Source organism: Halichoerus grypus, chromosome 10, assembly GCF_964656455.1.
Source record: "Halichoerus grypus chromosome 10, mHalGry1.hap1.1, whole genome shotgun sequence".
NCBI classification, from domain to species: domain Eukaryota; kingdom Metazoa; phylum Chordata; class Mammalia; order Carnivora; family Phocidae; genus Halichoerus; species Halichoerus grypus.
The window spans coordinates 137,941,395-137,953,575 of record NC_135721.1 but is presented as its reverse complement, the minus strand read 5'-3'; the positions used below and the strand labels follow the sequence as shown (position 1 = coordinate 137,953,575).

Sequence of the window (12,181 nt, the reverse complement as noted above, 5' to 3'; positions counted from 1 at the left end):
ACACTGGGATTCTGAACAGATTTTGATTGGAAAATGAGATTTCTAGTTTCATCTAGCTTTGAGAATTAGAATGCAAAACCCTAACCACCTATACACCCAGACTCAGATGATTTGGTAAAGCAATGTGATGCAGATAGAAGCATTTCTCCTATAAGTTCATGGGCACGCCACACAGATGGTTCACCTGCTTGTGAAATGGAACAAGGAGAACACGGATTGTCACGAGGATAACTAGAGGCGTGGGCTCCGGAGACACGCTTCCGAAGTCCTAAGTGGAAACCAGTTTCCTATAATAAATAATGTGGGGGATACTAGGACCCAGGAATATTTTGTAGAAATGTAAATCCTTGGGTGTGCGCAGTTATGGATTTTATCAGTTACGTGAGCCATTTTTAATCTGTCTATTCCAGAGTTGTCATTGACAATAAAATATGGTTGGGGACAAATCAGACCTGGTACATCTGAACCAAGGTTCTCTCCCCCAGTTAGAGGGAAATCCAAAACATGTACTGATGAAGGATGATGTAGCTTGACAACTTGATGCTCTCCATACGACTGGAATCTCCTTGGTGCTCAGTGATACTCTTTTGGTATTTCAGACTTTTACTTTCCACAAGCTTAAAAAAACCCTGGTTAACTTCAGAAAATTAGGTCAGGGAGAGGTTTCACGTGTACACAGACTTGAACGTTGGAGATGAAACTGCCAGTAGTGCCCAGTGCTCCCCCTTAGTCGTGCTGCAGCCGCTGGAAGTTTCCAGCAGGATTGGCCTCCCTCCACCTGCCCTCCAGTGAACTTCATGTGACCTTGGGGAGCTGTGGGTCTACTCTGATGTCTAAAGACAGATGCTATGGTGCAGTCCCTTTGGTGGTATCTGTGTTCTAGAGTCCACGGTTCTCTCCGATGATACCACCGTAACCCCTCCGATACGGCACATGAGTTTCAGGGGCATTTGCATTAAGTTGTAGCATTCTTGATCTGAAGTGTGACGATGCGTCCCCGTGCACATAGCTATATTTGCTTCCGCAAACCAAAGAAGTTTTGCTGAAATGAAGGCTGGGCCCTCTTCTAGTGCCAAGAACCTGGAGAAGTTCAGCCAGAAGCACGCAAAGGTAACTGCTGCAGAGCCCCAACTCTGGTCTGCACAGGGCCAGCAGCCTTGGGGTTTTCTGCGCAATGGGACCCTTTGGGACAAGGGATGGACGGAAGGGTCAGTGGGCTCTCCTAACATGTCCCTGGCCCCCTAGGTGGGTTGGGTGAACTAGTAGACAATTTGGGTACAAATGATACTGGTTAAAATCTCACCTTATTAAAACTATGGTCATGCCTGTTAACCAGTTTGAGAGATTGCAGGAAAGCAGCCGCTCCACTCCCAAGTGAGTCTTGGGCCCGGCATCCAGTCCTGCGCGCACAGTGGGCCACTCACCAGATCCCAGTCGTGTAGTCGAGAGGAGGCACCCGTCTCCCCACATGGCCTCAATCCCATTTTGTCTGAGTGGTTCATATGGTGAAAGGACAATCTGACCGGTTCTTTTATAGATTACCCATCCAGCCTGAATCAGGCTTTGGGTTCATTTTCAAAATACAATGTGTGAAACTATTACAATGAGGAAGGGTGACTTGCTTCCCCAGGTATATACTTGTTTTTTGTTTTGGGGTTTTTTCCCCCTTTTTTTACAAGTGGAGAGTTCTGTGTGTCTCCATTAAGGTGTAAGTCACTCAAACATTGGACATCAGGAAGAAAAAAGCCTAGAAAAGCTTTGTGGAGTCCAAGCCATGACAATTTGCCTGGGGATCTTCATAAAGACGTTCTTAAGATTGATGTCTAGTCTGAAGAGCATCAGGAATGTAGCTTTTGCTTTTTTGAGTGTTAATTTGGGAATTATACATGTTTTCTGATATAAAAGCAAATTGGTACTTGGTTATGTTTCCAGGAAAACTCACTTTAAAATATTCAAGCAAGGGCACAAAAAGCAAAATGGTTTTCTCTTGCTACTGTTAATTTGACTTTTCACACCAGGAGAAATCTTGCCAGTCAGCATGGAAGTGGGTAACTTCATTGTGCACGTGTCCCGCTGAGCTGAGTGTAGAACTGCCACCCCAGCCCCAGAACGCACGGCACGGCGCCCCACTGTGTGCCCTCTGAGCCCTGGCCTTGCCTTTCCTGCGGTGGAGGCCGTGGGGCAGTGTCTGCCTGCCCTCGGCTGCCCAGCACATTTGGGACCCCGTGGGAGTGGGGGGCACATGGAGGTCGCTGGCGGTGGGAATCGGGCCAAGTTTTAGAGCCACTGGGGAGGGAACACGTGTGGTGTCTCAGTTGGGACCTTTGGGGACTCACCTGCACCATGGACACACCCATACCTGAACCCTTGTCACACCAATTCACTGTTCTTTTTTTGGCTATTCCAGCCAGTCACTGAGTGAGCCCACCTGAGACCAGTGTGACCCATCTGGGGATTTTTAGGGTAAACTGGTACTAGTTTGGGCAGGATCAGAGCACAGAAGGTTTAGAGCAATATGCCGCTGCCCTGAGGGTTTCTCACCGGTCCCTGTAAAGGGCCATCTCTAGACGTGGGTGTCTGGGGCTGCTGGGCTGTGCGAGCTGTAACCTCACCTGGGCAGCTGCCACTTCCTTGGGTGGAGACCTGGGCTCCCGGCTCCGCGGAGGCCCGCCAGTGCCACCCAGTGGCCAGCGATGCCGCAGCGCCACAGCCGCCTGGCCCTGGGACAAGGCCCCAGTCTCGTGCTCATTGGGAAGCGGCCGATGAGAGTGCATACACAGGGACCTGCGCTCTCGGCTAGGCTTCACCCAAAACAGCTCGTCTCCGTCACAGACAGGCGGCTAGATCCAGCAGAAACCGCTCCATCTGGGGCAGTGGCCTGACCCCCAGGGGCAGCTCTTCGTCCTGTAGCTGCTGAGGTCCCAGCAAGTCAGGCGGCACTGGCCTTCCCCACAAGCAGGCCCCAGAGCGTGGGAGCTAAAGGAGGCTTTGCAGCCGGACTGGCTTAGGCTCAGCTCCCGGCAGGCTGTCTGAGCACCCTGGGCAGCTTCTGGGGGCATTCGGGCACCTCCCCTCTGCTGACCAGAGGGGTCCCGCAGTGCTTGGGGGCATCAACCATCTCCTGAAGACACCCTTGTGTGCTTTTCTAGACTGATTGGTTACACGATTATTCCTTGCCCTTGTGTAAATTTATACACGGTGTAATACGTTCAGTCAGTTCAGAGGAGGAATTTGCAAACTCAATGTCAGCTCTTCTCAGAAATACTAGTGTTTCGCTGTGCGGACATTGCAGTGCTCCACCGGCCGGTCACTGGCAGCAGCTAAGGCAACTCTGGTTTGCGATGGGACCAAATGCAGCTAGTGTCCGCAGCACTTGCCGGATTGGGCCTTTGGCACATTTGAAACATTTCAAAGTAGAAGAGGGTCATGTCCAACTTGCTGGTGGAGTCCATCAGTCTCAGAGCATTGTACTAATAATTTGCTTATTTACTTAATTGTGCCTGTTTATGTACTTCTCAAAGTGCAGGTAAGGGATAACAGAAGTTGACTATAACTAGTAGCAACTAGTTCTGTAAGATAGCAACGTGATGTCAAGGAAAGCCATCCTGTACTTTTTAAATAGATTGTGTTTATTTACCATTAAACCATTTGTGGATAAAACGTCACTTTAGTCACGTATTTTGGGAATATCCTAAAAATAATCTTGACTTCGCTTTTTGCTGAATGGGGAAATACTGGTTAGACCAGTGGCAGTATTGATCTTAGATTCTGATCGGGACACCTTGTAGTAAGTGCTTTTAAAGTTAAATTTTTCGTCTGCAGCCACTTAAATGTCTGGTGTCATGGGCACAGGTGTCTTGTACATGACCAGCCTCACTGGGGTTTCTGAAGTGCCTTAGGCCGGCTTTTTAAGTGTGCTCTTAAAGTACACTCAGCAGAGTTGGTCTTCAAGAAGGGCAGGGACTGAACTGGTTCTGGGCCTCACTTTTCACAGTGGCTGCTCGAGGTCCGCGTGCCGTGGGCCTTGCCATCCTGGCCCCTTGTCCCTGCTGTGCCACCTATCTGTCCCTGCTCCGGCTTCCTCAAGAAAAGGGACTGCCATCTGTTTGATTTAACCCCAAACTAGCCATCCCCCAGGCAAGGTGGACCTTGCAGCCAAATCTGAGCTGGTAAAAAGTGGTTTCTAAATGCTGGGGTACGGTACTGCCCAAGGCTTAAACACGCAACGTGACGAGGTACTTGGGGGGAACCTGTTTGCCGCGGTCCTGCCGCGTGCCTATTGTTTACTCTGTGAGACGTTCTCATTGCTTTGTCACATGCTTTCTTTAAAACTCCAGCTCCCAGGGACACGAGACATTGAGAGGTGTGGCCCCCGGTGACCATGGGCACGGGTGGTGGGGAGCAGAGTGGATGTGGTGCAGGAGCCAGCTGCTCCGGGGGCGGAGGGCCTGAGGCTGCCGGCAAGGCCCGGGTTCCGGAGGACAGGCCACCTTGGGCAGGGGCGGACGGGACGCATGACGTCGGAGGGCTTTGTGGGCTGAAGATTCAGGATTTAAAGTCCTAATTGACGCCTGGTAGCAAAGTACTCAGAGCACTGTCCCTAGGTTGGATCCATGTGGGAGTGCCGCTGTTGGAAACTTTGTAAAATGAGGAAGTTGTGTTTCTCCTGAAAGGGGGGAAAAGTTGAGGTGCCAGGGCCTTTAGCTCCCATTGCAGCGCTGGCCTGCCCGGCTGCTCGAGGAGGGAGGACCTTGAGCAGTGGCTCTGGCCCTCTGCCAAGATGGCCAAGGACCCATGGTGGCCTCGGGGACACTGTTCATTGGGTTGGGCTTCTGTGGGTAGGATCGCCTCTTTTCCCTCAGATTTGAGGCCTTCTCCCTCGTTCGTTAGAACAGCGACTGGTGACTGAGTGATTTTTAATCCCTGGGAAAACCCGAAAGATCGCCGGAGCATATGTTGAAGCTCCTTATTTTGGTGTTTGGGAGGCTCCCTAGTACAGAGTTTGAGAGAAGCCTGTACTGGGGGAGGGAGTTCGTCCGGGAGTCCTTCCAGTGACTTGACTGCCACCCTAGACGGCATCCCCACGTGGTGTCCTGGCTTGCTTACTGTGCCCGCTGTTCCGGGTCGCTCTGTCCCTCTGCAGGGTGTGGAGCTGCGGCCGTCTGTGGCCTTGCTGTGTGCGCTGGTGCCACGGCTCTGTCCCTGGAGGCCCCGCTGGCCCTGGGGCCAAGGGGCTGCAGCACTGGCCCCCAGCCGTTGTCTTGCTCACCCGAGACCTTGATGGAGGTGGTCTCATACAGTGTGGATATAATTAGTCCTTTACATCCTCTCTCTCTGGAGAAAAAATACCGGCATCACAAAGATTTTTGTGCAGGTTGAGGGGTTTTGACTTATCTAGCTTTCTACTGCAGTCCTTGTTTAGACCAAAAACACTAATTTATTGTTCTACCCAAAATGGGGTCCAAGCAGAGGGCTGTCCTTGGGGCCGCCAGTCACACAGCCTCTCTGAGTGTCAAGTGACTGACCTTCCCTGTGCCGCAAGTCCCCATCTGCTTTCCCTCTTTATCCACTTGACTTTGATCGAGACAGCAAAGAGCACCTGCATGCCGCCCCAGGCCCTGTGGTCCGCCCTCCCGAAGCCCCAAGAATGGGCAGGGGGCAGCTGAACGTCCATTTGAGGGGAATGTGCCTGTCTGACCTGTCCTGAGATTTCCTCAATTCGTGTTTACAAAAACTGACACTTGACATCTTAAAGAAAGTGCTCTTCCACGTCATTTTATTGATGCGGTTTGCCTTTCAGCTTTTAAGCTGTGTTCATGATTTAAATTAAGCTTGTCACGACTAGGGTTTGTTGCTTGAAGTAAAAGGTTTAACATAATAATATATAGCAAAGCATATTTTTCTGAAATAAGGTGTGGTCACGGTCATCCATATTGGTGGCAACCCTTCATTGTAGCACTTTTTTCCTGGACTTAATAGTTAATTATTTTAAGTTGCTCTCCCACAGTAATGTGGCCTCACTAAGTGTGTGCGCATCTTTTTTGCAGCCACGAAGGAGGACAGGCGGGCGGAGGAGAGGACCACGGCTCCTAAGAAGATGGCCCCTGCGGGCCCCTCGGCAGGCAGCAGACAACCTCTGCCCAGAAATCTCCTTCCAAAGAAGTCTCCACCCTTCGCAAATGCAGCGGCAGCCAAAGTGGCCATCAGGAAGTCGCCCTCGGGTTTCAAGGGCCCTGGACCCAAGCGGCCCTGGCTCTCGGCCACCCCCTCGGCCGGCGCTTCTGCCGCCAAGCAAGCAGCGCTGGCACCTGGGGCTGCCGCAGCTGCTTCCAAAAAGCTACCCAGCTCGGCCGCGGTGGCGGGGGCCGTCCGGAAGCCAGCAGCCGCCTCTGTGCCCTTGGCTTCTCCAGCCCCAGGACGCCTGGGGACCTCGAACCCCGCCCTGTCGCAGCCAAATTCGCAAATTCGGCAAAATATCAGACGCTCCTTGAAGGAGATTTTGTGGAAAAGGTGGGCTGTTCTCCTTGATTTCTTAAAGTTGTTGAGTGTGGTCATTTTGTGACTGTCACGCTTTAAGGCCCATGCGGGCGCAGTGGTTCATGTGGCCTGTTCTTGTTCCTTCTAGAGTCAACGACAGTGATGACTTAATCATGACAGAAAGTGAAGTAGGAAAAATCGCCCTCCACATTGAGAAGGAGATGTTTAACCTGTTCCAAGTCACAGATAACCGCTACAAGAGCAAATACCGCAGCATCATGTTCAACCTCAAGGACCCCAAAAACCAGGTGTGTGCAGGTGGCCCAGAGCGGGGCTTGCCGGCTCTCGGGGTCTCCCAGGCACACCTCACAGCGTTCATCTGGACACGGCATCTGGAAGTTCTCGTCCTTGCAGTGCAAGCCAGAGGGCCGCCGTCACACCTTCCCTGGGCTCGGGGTGCGGGTTCGCACACACTCTCTCAGGCCCGGCCTGGTCTCACCAGCTGCTTCTCTCCTAAACATGGCTGTGAAGTTACGTTCGTAACATTTCATTGGCTCCAAAGTAACATCCAGATTCTTAAGCGTATGAGTATCTCTGTATTTGGGCTTCAGACAGCCTTTTCGGCCTTCTTACCATCCCCTCAGTTGAGTGAGCCCGCCGATCGGGGCTTCCTTAGAGCAACGATAAGTGGTCTTGAACACGCCCTGTGGTGCTCCCCACTTGGGCAGGTGCTGTGTGCTCGCATGGTGGGAGGGCCTGAGTCCTCCCAGCAGCCGTGGGTGGGCAGTGCGCGTCCAGTGGGGTTGAAAGGAGAGTTCCTGGGAAAGCATTAGCCACTTGGCCCGGTGTGGTTCCCCTGCCTCTCGCCCTCCGGGGCTCGCCGTCTTCGGGCCTCCTGTCCGACGGCCTCGCGAACTCTTCCATGTGCTGCGAAGCAGAGTCTCACTTCCCGTCTCATCCTGGTAACCTCATGGAAGAAGCTGTTTCTTGCTACCTTTATTCTAACTCTGTACCTTTTTGAGTTGATTCTGTTCTCCCTGAGGTCTTTTTGGCAGAGTCGGTGCAGCGTGGCGCACGAGGGCATGTAGCCGACTCGTGTCGGTGGTGTCTGGCCCCTGCTGAGCTCGGTCCTGTGCGTCAGGCTTCCGTCCGCTGCCGCTGGGCTTCTGGTGGAGGCTTCCTGCACTGCTGTGGTTTTCTTGTATTCCCTCTGGTGTCTTAGAGGCGGACACCCAAGTGTTTCTGAGCAAGCGAACTAAAGATGTGTGTTTATAGGGGCTCTTCCATCGTGTTCTGCGTGAGGAAATCTCTTTGGCAAAACTTGTGAGAATGAAGCCGGAAGAGCTGGTGTCTAAAGAGCTGTCCACGTGGAGGGAGCGGCCAACCAAGCCCGTGAGTGCCGTGGGGGGTGGCGCTCGGTGCTGGGCCTTCTGGGTCTCCCGGGCGTCAGCTGAAGGGCGAGGCATGAGCAAGGCCCCCTGAACAAGGTTTCATGCTCTGTGCCCTTTCGTCCCAGGTGATGGAGTCCAGAAATAAGCTGCACAGTGAGAATAAGAAGACCACCACTAAACAGGAGCCTGTTCCCGACATGGAGGACTCTCCACCCGTGTCCGACTCCGACGTAAGCCTTGGGGACTTGGGGAATGGACGAGAATGGAATAAAAGTAATTTTCCCAGGGTACTTAGGTCTCTGAGTTGTCGGGCAAGACCCTGAGCTTGTGACAAGTGCTGTGTGCAGCGGCGCTCCTCCTCGCCTTTGTGCCATGGCTGTTCCCAGCCCGGGCAGCTTCTGTGCTGTTGCCGTGGAGATGGAGGGACGCGGGACCTGCTCAGCTGTCCCCTCCTCGCCCTGCAGGAGCAGCAGGAGTCGGTGCGGGCCATGCCGGAGAAGAGCACCGCACCCCTCCTGGACGTCTTCAGCAGCATGCTCAAGGACACCACGGGTCAGCACCGGGCGCATCTGTTTGATCTCAACTGCAAAATCTGCACAGGTGAGCGCAGTCTGGGGCACGAACCTTCGGAGCTGAGGCTTCGTTTCCTTTTGCCTCAGTCACCGATCCTCCAAATTGTGATCGTCCTTTCTGAAGCGTATGGATTTAGTCTCTATAATGTTGCTTCTGGGGCGCCTGGGTGGTTCGGTCGGTTCCGTGTCCGCCTTCGGCTCAGGTCGTGGTCCCAGGGTCCCGGGATCGAGCCCCGCATCGGGCCCCCTGCTCCGCGGGAAGCCTGCTTCTCCCTCTCCCACTCCCTCCGCTTCTGCTCTCTCTCCCTCGCTCGCTCACTTTCTCAAGTAAATAAATAAAATCTTAAAATGTTGCATTTTTTTATTCTTATAAGAAATTATCTACTTGGGGGCAAGCTGTGCTCTTGAATGTGTGGGATTTCTCAGGAAGGCCTTCCTCATGTTCTTCAGGTCAGGTTCCCTCATCAGAAGATGAGCCAGCTCCAAAAAAACAAAAGTTGTCAGCTTCTAAGAAGGAAGAGTCAAAATCCAAGTATGAGACCTCTCTCTCTGAGCCAGTTCTTAGCTCAGCTGATGAAGCGATACCAGAAACTCTGCCCGAAAATGCCTCTGAGCCAGACCTAGAAAGTGCTTCTCACACGCACCTGGAGAGAAAGTATTTCCCCGTGCCGCCAGGAGACAGCCACCCAGAATCCTCCGCCCTGGAAGGCCCCTCCTGCCCAGCGACATGTGGGGGCCCGGTGCTCACCACGGTCACGGTGTCCGGCCGAGACCCCAGGACTGCGTCCAGCGGCTCGTGTACAGTCACGGCCCCCGCAGCAGCCCGCCCAGATGGTGCCCACGCAGCGGAACCCCGACAAGACGTCCTGAAGCCCACTGTGACCTCGGTGACGGTGCCCAAGTCCATACTAGCTAAGCCGTCCTCGTCCCCTGAGCCCAGATACCTCCTGCCGGCGGCGCCGCCGCGCGTCAGGTGCGCTACACGTGCCACACGAACAGGCCGTGGGTTCCGTTTCCCATGGATCAGCCAAAGGAACGGGCGGTGGGGGGTCCTGTCGTTCGGCTCCGAGCCACCCGGAGTACAGCTGCACTCTGATAGTTTGTTTGCAGGGGCATGAGAAGGCCTGGCTTTAGCATGCCTGGTCCTTATTTTAAACACAGATCTTGAAAACTGAAATGTGGTCTTACGGTCATTCAGGTTTGTTGCCTGTTCAGTTTATTTTTTCTTGACCAGAATGTCCATGGCATTATGGTTAAAGTAGCTAATATGAAAAAGCTACCAAAACGTGCAGGAATTTAGTTTTGCCTTTATAATTCCATAAAATCTGTATATTTTGGAAATTGAGCAGAGAGAAAGATTGATCTGTTTTCTCTGGTTTTGTTTTACAGCCTCTCCGAGTCAAGGTCCCCTCCAGAAGGAGATACAACCCTCTTTTTGTCTCGACTCAGCACCATTTGGAAAGGATTTATTAACATGCAGAGTGTAGCGAAATTTGTCACTAAGGCGTATCCCGTGTCGGGGTGCTGTGACTATCTCAGTGAGGTTAGAGCTGAGAGTGAGAGCGTGTGTGTGTGCGCGCACGTGTGTGCACGTGCCCTTCCTTAGCTAGCTCTTCTACCCAGTGTCGGGGTCAGGTGTGTGGCAGCCTTCCAGCAGAGGGTCCGGATGCATGCGCACTCGGAAGGCACCGTAGAACCTATCATGAGTCAGCAGGTTAAGCGGTTTGGACACTGGTAGAAATTCAAATGAGAAGTGTCCCAACATTTATGAAAAAGCTTGGGTCGTTTTCCTCCTCCCTCTGTTCAGCGAGGGCGTTGAGCCAGTGTGTGTGCATTCCTGGCTGAAGGCGTGGCAAGGCACGTGTGACTGTCTTGGTGTGGACACACCACAGCTCTTCACTGTCCCAAAATCAGCGTGAACAGCACTAGTACGCACAACCTTAGCGAGCAGAAGTAAGTCGCTTCCGGATCGTGTCCGAGTCCTTGCTGTGCGTACACGTTCACAACAGATAACCTAGAAACGTTCTGCAAAACATACTCCCGTTTGGCAGAAGGCCATCATGCTGCGCTCATGCCTGGGGACCCGTAATCCTGGATGCTAACCAACCAATATTTAGTGCTAGTGTTAACCATTTTCTGTGGAGGAGTTGTGGTCTTCTTGAATCTCGGGTAGCTTGGTGCCTTGAAATTACGTCAGTCTAAAGTGCTGCAGTTTTACTGGTCATTTACCCAAAGTACGTTTTGTTTAGGACCTGCCGGACACAATTCACATTGGTGGAAGGATCACACCCAGAACAGTTTGGGATTACGTCGGCAAACTCAGATCTTCTGTGTCTAAGGTATACCTGCCATAGTCTAACCTCTGCACCCGTGGAGGAAGGCGTTTGTGTAAACGCGAGTCTTTCTTGATGGGTTAGTACTTGCAACGTCAGCCTATAAGTTATTAAATGTTGCCAGGCAAATGTTTCAAATGACATTTACAGCGGGATAACTGTGTGTTTGGGTAACACAGTAATGGCAGTTTTATTACGATGTATATTAATGCGTGTGCAGTTCAGGGTCGGTGAGAAACACAGGCACTATGTCTCCCCATTGTTTCTGTGACTGAGGGAGCTGGCAGGTGCCGGAAGGTGACCTGGCTCCCGCAAGGCCCGGGCCCTGGGTCTGGAGGCTCTGAGCCCCGGAGTTGCAGCCACAGCTGGGCATGCATGCATGGGGAAGGGCTGCAGTGTTCCTCAGGCGCACGCGGGGCTCAGACCCTCTGGTCTCGTTGAGCCTTCCCGTTATGGAGCCGCACTCGGCTCTTGTGTAGGTCACACAGCCAGGTGATCGGGACCACTGTCCTCACAGTCCGCGTCAGACTCTGCTCTAAGCCAGCACCGGAGCGGATGACGTGTGGTCCAGGGACACACAGAAAGGGCTGTTTCGGGAATAGCGGGGCTAGGAGTAGAAGTGGTCTTCAGGAGATTGCTGCCGAAACCAAGGTTTGAGTCCAGCAGCACGATGCTGGGGCCCCTGCTGTCCCTCCCACTCCATCATCCTGATGCACCGCGTGACGGCAGGACTGTGGGGACCGGGCCGAGAAGCGCTCGTTTCTCTCGTTTCAGACGGCCTTTGAGGTTTAGATGGAAGCTGAGCGCGGATGCCTGCTCCGAGCAGCCGCGGGCCAACGCTCTCTCGCCCTGTCTCTGTGCTGCAGGAGCTGTGTTTGATCCGATTCCACCCCGCGACCGAGGAGGAGGAGGTGGCCTATATCTCTCTCTACTCCTATTTCAGCAGCCGTGGCCGCTTTGGCGTTGTAGCTAATAACAGCAGGCACGTCAAGGACCTCTACCTGATCCCACTGAGTGCTAAGGACCCCATTCCATCCAAACTCTTGCCCTTTGAGGGACCAGGTAAGCGCCAACTTTGTGAGTGGTGACTGTGCGCACCTGACCCCACACGTCCCTTTCCTGCCAACACCACGCGGGCAGATCTGCCACCTCACCCGACCGTGGCCGTCTAGCAGCAGGAACGAAGAGTGCAGGGGGAGCCCCGTTCAGCTCTAGAACTCGGCTTCTGGGATACCGGAGGGCGGCGCTAGAAATGCCCTTACTGTTGGCATGAATTATCTTAGAAAAGTGACACGAAGAGGGGAAAATCCCACAGCGTCCAGCCAGCTGGTCATGGCCTCAGGTCAGTGGAGACCAGAAAAGGGCCGGACAGGAAGGTGATCCTCACAGCGGGCTTGGGGGATGCTTG

General features: G+C 53.2%; 1 protein-coding gene across 6 annotated transcripts in view; it reads left to right on the top strand.

Annotated features, from left to right (window-relative positions):
- Positions 1 to 12,181, top strand: part of DIDO1 (death inducer-obliterator 1) — a 51,925-nt gene that overhangs the window by 28,221 nt on the left and 11,523 nt on the right. For all 6 annotated transcript variants that reach the window (XM_078057366.1, XM_036105399.2, XM_036105397.2 and 3 more), the window contains 9 exons: positions 6,048 to 6,510; positions 6,626 to 6,785; positions 7,753 to 7,869; positions 7,994 to 8,098; positions 8,333 to 8,468; positions 8,891 to 9,413; positions 9,830 to 9,983; positions 10,690 to 10,779; positions 11,640 to 11,835. In XM_078057366.1, coding sequence (XP_077913492.1) covers positions 6,048 to 6,510; positions 6,626 to 6,785; positions 7,753 to 7,869; positions 7,994 to 8,098; positions 8,333 to 8,468; positions 8,891 to 9,413; positions 9,830 to 9,983; positions 10,690 to 10,779; positions 11,640 to 11,835 — 1,944 coding nt within the window. The remainder of the gene's footprint in view (positions 1 to 6,047; positions 6,511 to 6,625; positions 6,786 to 7,752; positions 7,870 to 7,993; positions 8,099 to 8,332; positions 8,469 to 8,890; positions 9,414 to 9,829; positions 9,984 to 10,689; positions 10,780 to 11,639; positions 11,836 to 12,181) is intronic.